We start from the raw sequence: 16,095 nt of genomic DNA on the forward strand, positions 1-16,095 counted from the left end.
GATAGCAATTGGTTATGTAGAACAAACATGCCACTCTGACATGTTGAATAAGGAATAACGTCGGCTCTATTCATGGCATTTCTATCTGCAACGTTCAAGAAGGTTTTTCAACTGAACGTGGCCCTGCTGGGCTAGAAGATGATGTCAATGTTGTCACAGGCACCTCTACCTCCCCCACTCACCCCCGAGAGGGAGGTAGGGTATATACACCTGCTCACTGTCACCAAGGTGGATACTCAGGAGAGAGAGAAGACAATATTGAGGCCACCGTAGATAGAGATAGAGAGAGAGAGAGAGAGAGAGAGAGAGAGAGAGAGAGAGAGAGAGAGAGAGAGAGAGAGAGAGAGAGAGAGAGAGAGAGAGAGAGAGGAAAGACTGATAGGAGGAGGGAGAAAAAGAGAAAATAGAGAGAGAGAGAGAGTCAGGTGTAGCAGAACAGGTATACAGATACAGATACACCCAGAGGCAGTCAGGTAGGTACAGTACGCAGGAGCATAGGCCTGTAACAGGTGGGCAGGGCAGCGATCTGGAATCTCTGTCATCTCTGGTGACTCACTACACATAACAGCAGCTTAGCGGAGGGAGAGAAGAGGCTGCAACTGAAGAAGGGTCAGCTGAAAAAAAGACACTGTCAGCCATTAAAGAGCTGAGAGACTGGAGGAAAAGGGATGTGACTAAAGAGTGTTTCAGTTCAGGACTCACAGACCCTGAACGATCCACAGGGAGTGCCAATAAAGTAGATAGGGACCGCGAGAGACAGACAGAGGCGGGCGAACTTCAGACTTTCTAAGGACTCTGACTGACAACAACCAGCAAGCAGCTAGAGAGCCAGTGTGTTCTCTCCTCTGCCCCCACCACTATGGCCTCTGTGGGGATCCAGATGCTGGGCAGCGCCTTGAGCCTGCTGGGCTGGATGGGGGTCATCATGACCTGCGTCCTGCCCATGTGGAGGGTCACGGCCTTCATAGGAGCCACCATCATCACGTCTCAGACCATCTGGGAGGGTATCTGGATGAGCTGCGTGGTCGAGAGTACGGGCCAGATCCAGTGTAAACCATACGACTCCCTCCTGGCCCTGTCCTCCGACCTCCAAGCCGCCAGAGCGCTCACCATCCTCGCCATCGCCACGGGCGCCGCCGGGCTCCTCCTGGCCTTCGTCGGGGGGAAGTGCACTCGGTTTCTGGATGAGCAAGGGGGCGGGGTCAAAGACCGGGTTGCCGTGGCAGCGGGCACGGTGTTGATCGCCACGGGGTTGCTGTGCCTCATCCCCACTTCGTGGGCTGCCGGGGTGGTGGTGCAGGGGTTCTACAGCTCCACCACCGACGCTCAGCGGAGGGAGATCGGGGCGTGTCTCTACATCGGCTGGGGGGCATCCATCCTTCTCATCCTGGGAGGGGGGCTGTTCATCAGCGCCTCCTTCCCCCTCAGGGCCCACGATGAGGATAAGAGACCCTCTGTCCGCTACCTGGTGGTTCGCTCTTCCAACGGGGCCGCCTCCAGCCAGGCAGCAGCCTCCCAGCGCAGCAGGGGATCGTCCACAAAGTCCCAGCCCAACGGCAAAATGGCCTTCACCAGGTCTCACAGCAGCCAGGCAGCATCTGCCAAGTCTCAGCCCAGGGGAGTGGTGAACACCAGGCCTCCCTGGGAGGAGGAGGGGCTGGGTGGGGTGGAGCAGGGCTACAGGCCGGAGTCTGGGGGGAGTAAGGCACCATCTACAAAGTCTCAGCTGAAAAGACTGGAGTCTCAGGAGAGTTTAGCAGACAAGTCTCAACCCGGCGAGGACGAATCCTCAAACCCAACTAAGACCTATCTCTGAGACCACACACACACACACACACACACACACACACACACACACACACACAGCATGGTTTATGGCAAATATGGACATTAACTCTGCCTATATGTACATGTTTACTTGTTTATTTGTTTCGTGTGTAAAGTGATGTTAGACATTTTAATATTAGATGAAGGATATAACTGGCACTGAAAGTTAGGTTAGCTTTTTACTAGTTGGGTTTGTTTGTGACATGTAAAAGCGTTTCCATGTTTTGTTGCTGTAATAATGTATATAAAGAAAAGTCTACTCCCCTTGATATGAATATGTATTCAGTCCCTTGAGTACCTTTAACAATAACCAGACATGATATACAGTAAGACTATTGATTTGTGTTTATATGAAGCTTCTTGGTTCTGCAGTTTGAGTTCGTTACATAGCTTCATTTTGACACATTTAAAATACAATTTCCTCTTTATGTAGCTCTTTCACATGCAACACTCAAAGTCAGTTCAATATGAATTTGTATGTGAATTCAGAAATGTTATGCCTGTGTGATGTGCTTGGGCCCTGGCATGCACTATCTGTCAAAATGGACACTGTCCTTGTGTCCTAGCAAGTCGAGTACTTTCTAAATGGACACTGTCCTTGTGCCCTAGCAAGTCGAGTACTTTCAAAATGGACACTGTCCTTGTGCCCTAGCAAGTCGAGTACTTTCAAAATGGACACTGTCCTTGTGCCCTAGCAAGTCGAGTACTTTCCAAATGGACACTGTCCTTGTGCCCTAGCAAGTCGAGTACTTTCAAAATGGACACTGTCCTTGTGCCCTAGCAAGTCGAATATTTTCAAAATGGACACTGTCCTTGTGCCCTAGCAAGTCGAGTACTTTCAAAATTGACACTGTTCCTCAGAATCAGGTTTCTGTGTAGACTGTAGCCTGGCCCCAGAGCTCTTTGTGCTGTCTTGTCAACTCCTATGGTCATTGACTATGGTCATTGTCAAGCCAATGACCATAGGAGTTGGCGGTGTTGGCAAGACAGCACAAATAGACCAGGACGAGGCTAGATAGTTGCTTCTGCTACAGAGTCCTTCATATAGGAATCAATCAATCAATCACGTTTATTTTATAAAGCCCTTTTTAGATCAGCAGACGTCACAAAGTGCTTTACAGATACCCTGCCTAAAACCTCAAAGAGCAAGCAATGCAGAGGCAGAAGCACATATGGCTAGGAACCCCCCAGCAGGCTTTGTAACTCCAGACCAGCTACGCTATTGAAAGCCCCAGCCGGGACGAACCGGTTTGACAGAGAGTGAGTTGAGGCTGAGCTCACACCAATGGTTTGCATTGTTTTGGAGAGCGATAAACCATGACTGTGTCCCAAATGGCACCCTATCGCCTATATAGTGCACTGCTTTTGACCAGGGCCCCTAGGGAATAGGGTGCCATTTGTGATGCAGTCCATGATGTTTGTGAAGGATTCAAATGTGAGTTTCACCAGATCATGGACACAGGATGCACACGTGACGTCTGGGTTTTGTTTATTCAAATACGGATGTTTTCCTGTTTACCCTGAAGATTATATATCTACTATGAGCTGGGGATCAAATGTGCTGTTGGCCTACATGCTTCTAGCCTACTAAACTGAATGTTACAAACGCAAGCTCTGTTTTGCCAAATTAGGATGACAATGTAGGATTGAGCGCCCTCTGGTGTCTGGATGGGTTTGTACATGACCACAGTAAACACAGTAACTCTCATTGACTAATGGGTGTATTCATGAGCAGGTGAAAGCCCTCAGGCCGCAAGGACTGAATGTACAATATTAATAAATGGTTGGAACCACATGTGGTCTCACCTTGTCCATATATTGCTTTCATGGTAAGGAAACAAGTGATGTAGTAATTTGGGTGAGCTACCCCTTCATTGACAAACATGAATTTGAGAGAAGGCAAAACAGAAGGTTGTTTTCACATATAGTCAGGGTTTCAGTGTCAAAGGTAGGGTTGCAAAATTCACTTTCTCAAAATTCCCAGGGTTTTCAGAGTTCCTGGTTAGTGGATTTCCGTAATCAAGAGGGAATAAGCAGGAAATCCGGAATCTTCCAACCAGGATTTCTGGAAAACCTAGGCGTTTTAGGAAAGTTAATCGATTTTTGCAACCCCTAGTCAAAAGGGGTAAAAAAACACAATATATTTTAACCACCCATATCCCTTTCAAACTGAACCTGTAAGAAGAAGGTACAGTATGGTACAACTCTGTCTGAATGGTGTTAGATAAGAGAAAATACATTCTCTATGAATGTACAGTATCTACTGTATTCACTTATCTGATGTAGACTTTAGGGAATGTTGTTGTTGTGGTCTTCTGAGAGATGAGATTCATTTTCGGACATTATTAACAACGTAAAATTGAAAAGACACTAAACTGCAAATTAATTCAAACATAGAGTAATGCACCAGAGTAATGTTATGAAATTCTGTTACTTGTTTTATATTTTAACAAGAAAAAAAGGACAGAGGAGTTGACTTATAGCAACACCATATGATTTAAATCTAATACCATCGACGATTTTCATTTGTTTTGCCATGTTGTTATGTATGGATAAGAACCATCTGACAAATTGGGTAGATTTCAAACTGGCAAAAAGTAACATTAGCCACAAACTATTGGAATTGATGGAAGGAAATTAAAAACAAGTACTTGTATTCCATGTTTGATAAATTATATAGCAATATAAGAGACTACAATACATTAAAAAATGAATGCATAAAGTTACCTAAATTATTGAAACTCAGATAAGAATAAATACGATTTTCCGTGACGTATTTTGCTCTGACTTCCTGGTTAGTAGATGAACTGTTTACAAAGTAGTACAAATCAAATCTTTTCTCAAAAACACATTCTGTACAAAGTTCTCCAGAGCTTTCAATTTCACAGGTCTTCCAAGAGCTCCGTGCTTTGACAATGTTGCCATCAACCCGTTTGACTTCCCAGGTATTGCGGTCCTTGGCAGGTTTACATCACCGACAACATGTATTTTACTGTTAATAGACTGAACATAATTGAAACGAATGAAAGCATGCTTTAATGTCCAAAGTGGCATATTAACCAGCATGCCCCTCCCAGGATAAGTGAGATTGCAGCCGCCCAGCCGATGTAGAGACAGTTCCCCCCACTCCCACATCTGACCATCAGCCACCGACGGCTCATGCTGGTTGTTCGAGAGGCCATTGGCCGTCCAGCAGGAAGCATTGAGGACACAGAGTCCAGAGAGCATGAAATGAATTGCAGTTGTAAGACCAATGTTTTCTTCTTCAATTCTATTGGGCTTCAGCAAAGGCACATATTCCAAACAATATGCCACTGACACCTGTAATGATAGCTATATTGATCAAGTCTTGAGCATTGCGCACATACGATGGAAGCTTCAGGATCATGCTCGACACTTCGGTTCTCCGGAGCTTTCAGCTTCACAGGTCTTCCAAGAGCTCTGTGCTTTGACAATGTTACCATCAACACGTGTGACTTCCCAGGTATAGTGGTCCTTGATGTCCAAGCAACCCAAAATGCCGAAGACTGCCATCACCAGACCAAAAAAATCAGGCTCAGTCTCTGTACTCCACGGGCCATCAAGTGATCACGCTGCATGACTTGGCAGGAAAGAGATGGCAGTGACACAGAATATACAGTATATAGTGAGTTTTTGCATCCGTCCCCATGGTGTGACATGTTAAATAAGATAGTATGCCCATTCTGACGCAGTCCAGGTTAGGTGGTAATCAGGCCATGAGACAAGAATGTCAGATCTTCTGATGGTTTTTCATCTGGACATTCAGAAGATCTTTTGATGTGTGCACAGTATATTTCTATTGTATATCTGATCTAGACTCTTGGGAATGCTGTAATCACAATTGGTGATCGAGCCATACTTGAGGTCATTATTTTTCAATGAGACTATTTGTAAAGTACATTCAGATGTTTTTCACTTATACATTTTGAACAAAGCGTTACCATCAGGAAATTCTGAACTATTTTCATATTGTTCAATTGTCAATTGAATAGAATCAACAAGAATCAATCAATATTGTCTTCCCCTTAAGATAATGAAGGCACGACAGATACATGCCCCTCCCAGCACAGACGGGTTGGTTGTTTCGTAACAAAACCGACGCGTGCGCAACTATGGGGCAAAACAGACAGGGTTGGCTTAGATTGTTGGCGACATGTAAACTATATTTGCACAATGAGCACTTGTAGTATGTGACAATAAAAACGTATATTTTGTTTTCTCTCAAATACATTGTTACAGTTGTTGGTTAGCTAGTTAGCAAATTGAAGCCATATTTGCATAGACATGACATCAGTCCAAAAACCTCAAAACAAGATAGGCTTACTGCTAAATCTCTTTTGTATATACTGTAGGTATTTTTTTGTTTTGTTTTGATCAATCTATTTGATTATTATTAAAGAATAGTATCTACGTTAGCAAATATCTATATGTTTGGGAATGGGCATTTATCATGTAAGATCTTTGAACACCCTGCAAAGACAATCAACCCAAAACGTTCTTCAACGTTCTTTAACAGACTTTGAGGTATGTTTGCGCCGTTTGGTGGGTGTGGCAGGGTGTGGCTTGAAGCAATGAGTGACGTATTAATATTAATATTTTCAAAAAGTAAACATAAAAATGTCAAAAACTTGATGAAAATTTATATTTTCTTTAGTTTATCATACATTTCTATGAATTTTAACCACTTTAAAATGGACATACATCAACAAATTCAAAGCTCACTACATTGAATTACACATAATTTCAAAGCCCATTTCATAGAGAATGTTAAAAACTGGACTACATTTAGTAATTTACTTTGAAGAGATGGTGATTGGGTCTAAATAGGCTTTTGGTAGTCTTAAGTCAGTGTACTTGTCTTTAACTGGCATTTCCCAAAAGTCAGACTCTTCCCACATGCCAACTCATTTTTCTCAGCTTCAGAAGCATCTGCATTCACCTGATATTGTGTGGTTATCCTTAGATATATTCTCCAGACTTGCCCAGAGGGAATTGTTGATATGCTGTCAATTTTATATTCAACAGCGATGGGTGTAACATCAGTGGGTGGATCAACAGTGATGGGTGTAACATCAGTGGGTGGATCAACAGCGATGGGTGTAACATCAGTGGGTGGATCAACAGCGATGGGTGTAACATCAGTGGGTGGATCAACAGCGATGGGTGTAACATCAGTGGGTGGATCAACAGCGATGGGTGTAACATCAGTGGGTGGATCAAAAGCGATGGGTGTAACATCAGTGGGTGGATCAACAGCGATGGGTGTAACATCAGTGGGTGGATCAATAGCGATGGGTGTAACATCAGTGGGTGGATCAACAGCGATGGGTGTAACATCAGTGGGTGGATCAACATCGATGGGTGTAACATCAGTGGGTGGATCAACAGCGATGGGTGTAACATCAGTGGGTGGATCAACAGCGATGGGTGTAACATCAGTGGGTGGATCAACAGCGATGGGTGTAACATCAGTGGGTGGATAAATAGCGATGGGTGTAACATCAGTGGGTGGATCAACAGCGATGGGTGTAACATCAGTGGGTGGATCAACAGCGATGGGTGTAACATCAGTGGGTGGATCAACAGCGACGGGTGTAACATCAGTGGGTGGATCAACAGCGATGGGTGTAACATCAGTGGGTGGATCAACAGCGATGGGTGTAACATAATAATAATAATATGCCATTTAGCAGACGCTTTTATCCAAAGCGACTTACAGTCATGCGTGCATACATTTTTGTGTATGGGTGGTCCCGGGGATCAAACCCACTACCTTGGCGTTACAAGTGCCGTGCTCTACCAGCTGAGCTACAGAGGACCACACAGTGGGTGGATCAACAGCGATGGGTGTAACATCAGTGGGTGGATCAACAGCGATGGGTGTAACATCAGTGGGTGGATCAACAGCGATGGGTGTAACATCAGTGGGTGGATCAACAGCGATGGGTGTAACATCAGTGGGTGGATCAACAGCGATGCGTGTAACATCAGTGGGTGGATCAACAGCGATGGGTGTAACATCAGTGGTTGGATCAACAGCGATGGGTGTAACATCAGTGGGTGGATCAACAGCGATGGGTGTAACATCAGTGGGTGGATCAACAGCGATGGGTGTAACATCAGTGGGTGGATCAACAGCGATGGGTGTAACATCAGTGGGTGGATCAACAGCGATGGGTGTAACATCAGAGCTCCATTATTGGTTAGACCGGCCATAGTCAGGTGCACCGCAGGTCAGCTTCATGTTTACATAGCAGGTTAAGAGAACTAACGTAGCAGGTTAGGATAATTAACATGGCAGGTTAGGAGAATGAGGTTAAGGTTAGGAAAAGGCTAGGAGAATGAGGTTTAGGTTAGGATTAGGCTTAGCTAAAATGCTACAGTTGTCAACAATCGACTCGTCGTGCAGCCCAATCAGCCACGCAAAACAGTCTTGATTCGCAACAAATCTGCCCAATTAGCTGATTTGCTTTCCATACACCCACTTCTGTTGATTCTCCCACGCCATGTATGCAGTTACCCATGACTCCTTTCATCCAGTATAACCCTTCCTTGACCTCCACACGACCCCAGAGCCCCATCCCCTCAATCAGCTCCAGCTCATGCTCCCTAGCGCCGCCTTGTATTCCAGGGCTGCGTTCAGTATGTTTTTATGTTCTGAAACATTCAATTGAACGGAAATGGTGCTGTACTGAACGACCAGCTGAAAAACGTGGAGGGGTTGGGTTGTGGGTTGGGGAACGCTTACAGCATGGCCACTTCCCTTTAGATATGTCACTCATTGCTTCAAGACACTGTCACGATCGTCTATAAAGGGAGCAGACCAATACGCAGCGCGTTGAGTGAACATGATGACTTTAATTGAAAAAAAGCACGTAAAATACAAAACAAAAGACGATAGTGAAGTCCAACAGTGACTATGACTGAAACGGAACAAAAACCCACAACTCCCACAAGAAAACATACAGATTAAATATGGCTCCCAATCAGAGATAACGAGCCGACAGCTGACACTCGTTACCTCCGATTGGGAGTCATAGACCAAACCTAGACATGAACCCAACAGAAAGGCAAACCTAGAAATACACACAACAGAACTACCAACATAGAAATACACCCCAAATAATGAAAATGAACAACCCTGGCTCAACAATCAAAGTCCATGGAGCCAGAGTGTCACAGTACCCCCCCCTAAAGGTGCGAACCCCGGGCGCACCAACATAAGGACTAGGGGAGGGTCTGGGTGGGCGTCTGTCCACGGTGGCGGCTCTGGCCCCGGTCGTGATCCCCACCCCACCACAGTCACAACCTGCTTCAGTAGCCTCCTCCCAATGACCACCCTCCAACTAACCCCACCTGGACTAAGGGGCAACACCGGACTAAGGGGCAGCACCGGACTAAGGGGCAGCACCGGACTAAGGGGCAGCACCGGGCTAAGGGGCAGCACCGGGCTAAGGGGCAGCACCGGACTAAGGGGCAGCACCGGGCTAAGGGACAGTACCTGACTAAGGGGCAGCACCGGACTGAGGGGCAGCTCCGGACTGAATGGCGGATCCTGGCTGGCTGGCTCTGGCGGATCCTGGCTGGCTGGCGGATCCGGGCTGGACAGCTCTGGCGGATCCTGGCTGGACGGCTCTGGCGGATCCTGGCTGGACGGCTCTGGCGGATCCTGGCTGGACGGCTCATGGCTGGCTGACGGATCTGGCTGCTCATGGCTGGCTGACGGATCTGGCTGCTCATGGCTGGCTGACGGATCTGGCTGCTCATGGCTGGCTGACGGATCTGGCTGCTCATGGCTGGCGGAAGGCTCTGGCTGATCCTGTCTGGCGGAAGGCTCTGGCTGATCCTGTCTGGCGGAAGGCTCTGGCTGATCCTGTCTGGCGGAAGGCTCTGGCTGATCCTGTCTGGCGGAAGGCTCTGGCTGCTCCTGTCTGGCGGAGAGCTCTAGCGGCTCCCGGTCGGGCGGACGGCTCTGAAGGCTCATGGCAGACGGGCGGCTTTGCAGGCTCAGTACAGACGGGCAGTTCCTGCGGCGCTTGGCAGACGGACAGTTCAGACGGCGTTGGGCAGACGGGCAGTTCAGACGGCGTTGGGCAGACGGACAGTTCAGGCCCCGTTGGGCAGACGGGCAGTTCAGACGGCGTTGGGCAGACGGACAGTTCAGGCCCCGTTGGGCAGACGGCAGACTCTGGCTGTCTGAGGCGCATCGTAGGCCTGGTGCGTGGTGCCGGAACAGGAGGTACCGGGCTGAGGACACGCATCTCAGGGCTAGTGCGGGGAGAAGCAACAGGGCATGCTGGACCCTGGGGACGCACCGTAGGCCTGATGCGTGGTGCCGGAACTAGAGGTACCGGGCTGAGGACACGCATCTCAGGGCTAGTGCGGAGAGAAGCAACAGGGCATGCTGGACCCTGGGGACGCACCGTAGGCCTGATGCGTGGTGCCGGAACTGGAGGTACCGGGCTGAGGACACGCATCTCAGGGCTAGTGCGGGAAGCAGGAACAGGACGCACAGGACTCGGGGAACACACAGGAGGCTTAGTGCGTGGTGTAGGCACTGGTGGTACTGGACTGGAGACAGGAGGTGGTGCCGGAAATACCGGACCGTGCAGGCGTACTGGCTCCCTTGAGCACTGAGCCTGACCAACCTTACCTGGTTGTATGCTCCCCGTCGCCTGACCAGTACAGGGAGGTGGAATAACCCGCACCGGGCTATGTAGGCGAACCGGGGACACCATGCGTAAGGCTGGTGCCATGTAAGCCGGCCCGAGGAGACGCACTGGTGACCGGATGCGTGGGGCCGGCCTCATGACATCTGGCTCAATGCTCAGTCTAGCCCGGCCGATACGTGGAGCCGGAATGTACCGAACCGGGCTATGCCTGCGTACAGGAGACACCATGCGCTCTACTGCGTAACACGGTGTCTGCCCGTACTCTCGCTCTCCACGGTCAGTCCAGGGAGTAGGCGCAGGTCTCCTACCTGACTTCGCCCCACTCCCTTCTAGCCCCCCCCCAAGAAATTTTTGGGTAGTACTCTCGGGCTTCCAGCCTTGCCTCCGTGCTGCCTCCTCATATCGCCGCCTCTCGGCTTTAGCTGCCTCCAGCTCTTCACGAGGACGGCGATATTCTCCCGGTTGATCCCAAGGCCCCTCACCATCCAGAATCTCCTCCCATGTCCATGAATCCTTTATGGGAGTCCATAAATCCTGTGTAGGTAGGTCCTGTTGCCGCTTGACATGCTGCTTGGTCTTTTTGTGGTGGGTTTTTCTGTCACGATCGTCTATAAAGGGAGCAGACCAATACGCAGCGCGTTGAGTGAACATGATGACTTTAATTGAAAAAAAGCACGTAAAATACAAAACAAAAGACGATAGTGAAGTCCAACAGTGACTATGACTGAAACGGAACAAAAACCCACAACTCCCACAAGAAAACATACAGATTAAATATGGCTCCCAATCAGAGATAACGAGCCGACAGCTGACACTCGTTACCTCCGATTGGGAGTCATAGACCAAACCTAGACATGAACCCAACAGAAAGGCAAACCTAGAAATACACACAACAGAACTACCAACATAGAAATACACCCCAAATAATGAAAATGAACAACCCTGGCTCAACAATCAAAGTCCATGGAGCCAGAGTGTCACAGACACACCTCGCCACACCCACCAAACGGGAGCAAACATACCTCAAAGGCTGTTCAAGAACGTACAAGAAAGTTATAGGGACAGTACAAACCATTACGCAGCACAGCAAACGTTCAAGCGAACTGAATGCACCTCATGTTGTCCCAGCTGGCTTTCATCGCCATGCAGATGTAGCTAGCAACGCGCATGCCCCGGCCTGTCTTTTTCAGCCATCTATTTCCTGTGTTTGAAGGGGGATTTAACGCATCATCTCGACACTTACATCACAAGAAAGAGAGGAAAGATAACTTTATTTTGATGGGTGTTAATTTTTTTGTGGAATTGACAAAAGTAATTATTTAATACAGTTGAAATGTTTACAAATTAGATTAGCTGAAATGAAAGTAACTTCCGAAAATGAACACTCGGATTATAGTGATATAAGGTCTGATCTCGCAAACAATGTAAAGTATGTATAGATAGGTGTAACCTAGAGCCAGGCATGTAGATTTCTTATCTGAGGGTTGTCTAAACATTAAACTGTTACCATGGTTACTCCATGGATATCAGTCTGAAAGAAGTCGCTGTAAAAAAGATGCAATAGTCTCTACAAGCCAGAATGTTGAATACAATGATATTTAAACATACTTTACCAGTTGTCTGTGCTGTTGGTCCTTTTGGCGTAGGAGGTGGAGATAGGGTAACCACAGGAAAGTGTAGATTACCCGACTTTTTGCCGCGCCGGTAGTTTCTGTTGCTTGTATTTCAATCTCCTGACGCATTTCACGTGATGCACAATATGTAAACAATAGCCAAATGTAACCGAACATTGTCGACCAAAGCGCGTTCCCTCGCAATCAGCTGGAAGTGCTTGTGAAATTTGCCAGCTGATTGCGTGGGACAACGTTTGGTCTGTGCTTCGGTTAATTGTTGACATATTGTGCATGTGGAATGCGAATTGCTTCAAAAAAAATTGAAACCAACATTCAGACCAGCGTACTGAAAGTCGGGTTAATAACACTATTCTGTGGATATTTTGTCTCAGATTACCTCCTACATAAGGACAAAATTAGCAGACCACAGGTAAAGTACGTTCAAATTAAGTTTATTCAACAGTCTGATGGGACTGTTCACAAAAAGTGAGCTTACATGTTACAGACGAGAGAGGAGTCTTCCACTCTCGGATTCGTAGAGGCTAATCTGGATTGACAATGATTTATAGTTTAAAAAACATACAAATGAGATTGTTAAGAAACTAAGATTTAAAGTGGGCTTTTTTTTACAGCATCAAATCATGTCTCTCTCTAGTCAGCAGGAAGTAGATTGTGCAGCCAACCTTTCTACCTGTTCTTGATTATGGTGATACTATTTATATTCTCATTTTTCATAGCGGCCTTCGTTTTATGGCGTTTTAGGGCGGCAGGTAGCTTAGTGGGTAAGAGCGTTGTGCCAGTAACCGAAAGGTCGCTGGTTCTAATCCCCGAGCCGACTAGGTGAAAAATCTGTCGATGTGCCCTTAAGCAAGGCACTTAACCCTAATTGCTCCTGTAAGTCGCTCTGGATAAGAGCGTCTGCTAAATGACTAAAATGTAAATGTTATGACACGAGACAGTTGTATTACTCATCACTGTATTCTTTACCAAAAGCTTGGCTGGACCTCTTTGAAGTCATGTAGATCACATCATTACTCTCTTTTTGTTTACAAAGCCCTGCTCCACAAACTTCCGACATACGTAACTTCACTGTTAAGATTTAACATGACATGGTATCAAACCGGTTCACAGGGTCTGTTAACTCTGGAGACTCCTTTGGTGTCTACAGAGTTAGGTAAGTCAGCCTTTAGTTGTCTTGCTCCACACGTTTGGAATGATCTCCAAAATACATTTAAAATAGATGCTTTAGTGTCCCCAGGGCAGTTAAGGAAGCAGACAGAGGATTTTTATAACGAAGAATGTGTTTGTTTTAGTTGACTGTGTTTTGTATATATTTATGTTTGTCTGTGGTATTTTTGTTGGTATTTTATTAGGATCCGCATTAGCTGTTGCAAAAACAGCAGCTACTCTTCCTGGGGTCCACACAAAACATTAAACATGACATAATACAGAACAATAATTGACAAGAACAGCTCAAGGACAGAACTACATCAATAAAAAAATCTACTAAAAAAAATGTGCAATATGTGTTATGCTGTATTTTATTAGTTTCATATTGTATTTTATTTTTGAGGTATTTTATTAAATTGTATAAGCAGGGCTCCCTCGTAAAAGAGACACTGGTCTCAATGGTGACTCCCTGATGAAATAAAGATAAATAATCTGAGGGTATCCTGCTATTGACACACTTGTTGAATTATGCAACAGAACGTGACAACAACAGTAATTAATGAGGCAGTCTAGACAGCACAGGTAAGCCTACAAAGAACATGTTTTTTGGTGGTTGCAGCCCTGTTCCTCCCTTTATCTTAACTTACACCCAGAGTATTTACGCAAATTAGGCAACATTTTCTTTATTTTAAGACAATATATTTAAAGAAATACCTGATACCATTAGATAAATGTATACTGTACATGAGTGCGTTCTAAAAAATATTTGTATATGACAATACATTGAATACCTGAATTCTCCCCTAAATCACTGAACTCAATTCATTATCAGTCCTAGCCCTTGATCACGACTCTCAGTTCCATTACATTACACATAAGAGTCATTGGACGAAGGCGTCTGCTGTACGGGGAGTTTTGTTAAGATGCCCGAACGCTCGGTCAGAACATGCATCGCTTGCGGTACGGGTTGTGGAAGCAAAAGGACCTTATCTTTCATATCAGCGAGAAATTATTTCAATTGGTTAAATTGATACACAAATGGATACACACCTTTATAGGGTTAGGGTTTAGGGTCCCCACACGGCTCCATGTTACAGTGCGTGTTTACGGAAGGCAGAGGGACCACCTGTGCTAATTAGCTATCCAGAATGCCCCGAACACCTGTGTGTATCGGATCGCAGTTTAGAATCGATTCATGTTTAGATCACAGGTTGTTGGCACCTTAATTGGGGAGGTCAGGCTCGTGGTAACACCTGGAAGTGGAATTAGTGGGATGGTATCAAATACATCATACAGATGGTTTCCATGTGTTTGATGCCGTTCCATTTGCTCCTTTCCAGACATTATTATGAGCCGTCCTCCCCTCACCAGCCTCCACTGGTTTAGATGGAGTATTTGGCTGTTTTGTCTGCCAGAGCCAGTCTACCTCTGAAAATAACATGAGATCCTTGGACCTTAAGGAGTAACGGTAGGCTCCTTAAGATGACATCTTGGGCTAAATCTGTCCTTGCCAGTTAAATGTTTTATGTGCTATAGTTCACTCAATGTCTGATGGATTTAAACAATTCTAAAAGTTTGCAGTATCTTCATCCATTGTCCAACTGTTGTATTTATTAGAATTGTTTTAAAAACCTTTTAAACAATTTTGATGACCGTTGCTAACACAACGTTAACAAGAGAGAGAGACGACGTTGTGAGTTTTCTTTTGATTTCTATCGGCATTGTTCCATCTATCTATTTAGCTCCAGCATAAAGCCTACAGTACAAATCAGAAGAATGAGTAAAGTATAACGAGGAATCTCACCTGGTTTAAGGGCCTCACACATCTCTCTGACGACACTCACAGGTGCATAACCATGAGCCATAGCTCCGACGATCACATCCACATCAAACACACCTGCAGGGAGTGGTAGAGATAGGGGAGGTAGAAGAGAGGAACGAGAGAGAGAGGGAGGAGAAAGAGAGAGAGAGAGAGAGAGAGGGAGAGAGAGAGAGAGAGAGAGAGAGAGAGAGAGAGAGGGGGGAGAGAGAGGGAGAGGGAGGAGAGTGTCAAGATCCTGTGAAACCACGGCAACACCTAAGGTACCACTCTAGGCAGATGAAGGCTAAAGTTGCCTGTGGCCCAGAGGATGACAGGAGGATGATGAGAGAAGCAGTAAGGAGAGGCCTCACTGCCAGAGGACATGCTCTTCTGACTGAAGGACCAATTTCATTTATACGTCAAAAAATGGATGTAGCAACTGCAGATCGCCCCTTTAAAGAGTGAATGGGATAATTTGGAAGGAAACTTCCATAGCTCTCGCTTCTGAGTGGGAATAGCATGTAACAAGAGGATGAAGAGAGAGATTAAAATAATGAAAGGGGGAAGAGAAGTGTAGCTCGTTCAAATCAACACATCAGCTTCCTTCCTTTTCTGTGTCCCACTTTGTTTCAATTCAAAGATTTCACCCATATTTTAAAGTTATATCAAGTTCAAGATTGTGTGGTACCAGCTTGTTTATGAAGTGGTTAGTCTCCCAGCATGCATTGCTTGAGATCCTGGTAGAGGCCCATCTTATTGGCCAGTTCCAGCATGCCTTTGCTCCCGTCAATGCCCACAAAATGCCTGAAGCCCATCTTCTTCAGCTGCATACCAGACACCAGACATCACCACTCACTTCAAAGCTGCAATACAAGTTATACAGCAAGTGGGAAGAAGATATGTTTGAATTGAGGTGTTGTCAATCATCCTCCTACTGTCCTAACATAGTGGGTGTGGTTTTGTGTTTTACCAGTGATGCGACCGTTCCGGT

The 16,095-nt window shown here is 46.1% G+C and overlaps 1 protein-coding gene and 1 pseudogene across 1 annotated transcript; one reads left to right on the forward strand and one right to left on the reverse strand.

Moving 5' to 3' along the window:
• The first annotated feature begins 426 nt into the window (after positions 1-426).
• On the forward strand, positions 427-2,733 carry LOC121541990 (claudin-4). The gene has a single exon (XM_041851405.2). The coding sequence runs from the start codon at positions 860-862 to the stop codon at positions 1,814-1,816; it is 957 nt and encodes a 318-aa protein (XP_041707339.1). The 5' UTR covers positions 427-859; the 3' UTR covers positions 1,817-2,733.
• An 8,881-nt stretch (positions 2,734-11,614) lies between these two features.
• The window catches only part of LOC121541345, a 5,112-nt pseudogene continuing 631 nt past the window's right edge, over positions 11,615-16,095 (reverse strand).

This window comes from Coregonus clupeaformis, chromosome 27 (assembly GCF_020615455.1).
Source record: "Coregonus clupeaformis isolate EN_2021a chromosome 27, ASM2061545v1, whole genome shotgun sequence".
In the NCBI taxonomy this organism is placed as follows: Eukaryota; Metazoa; Chordata; class Actinopteri; order Salmoniformes; family Salmonidae; genus Coregonus; species Coregonus clupeaformis.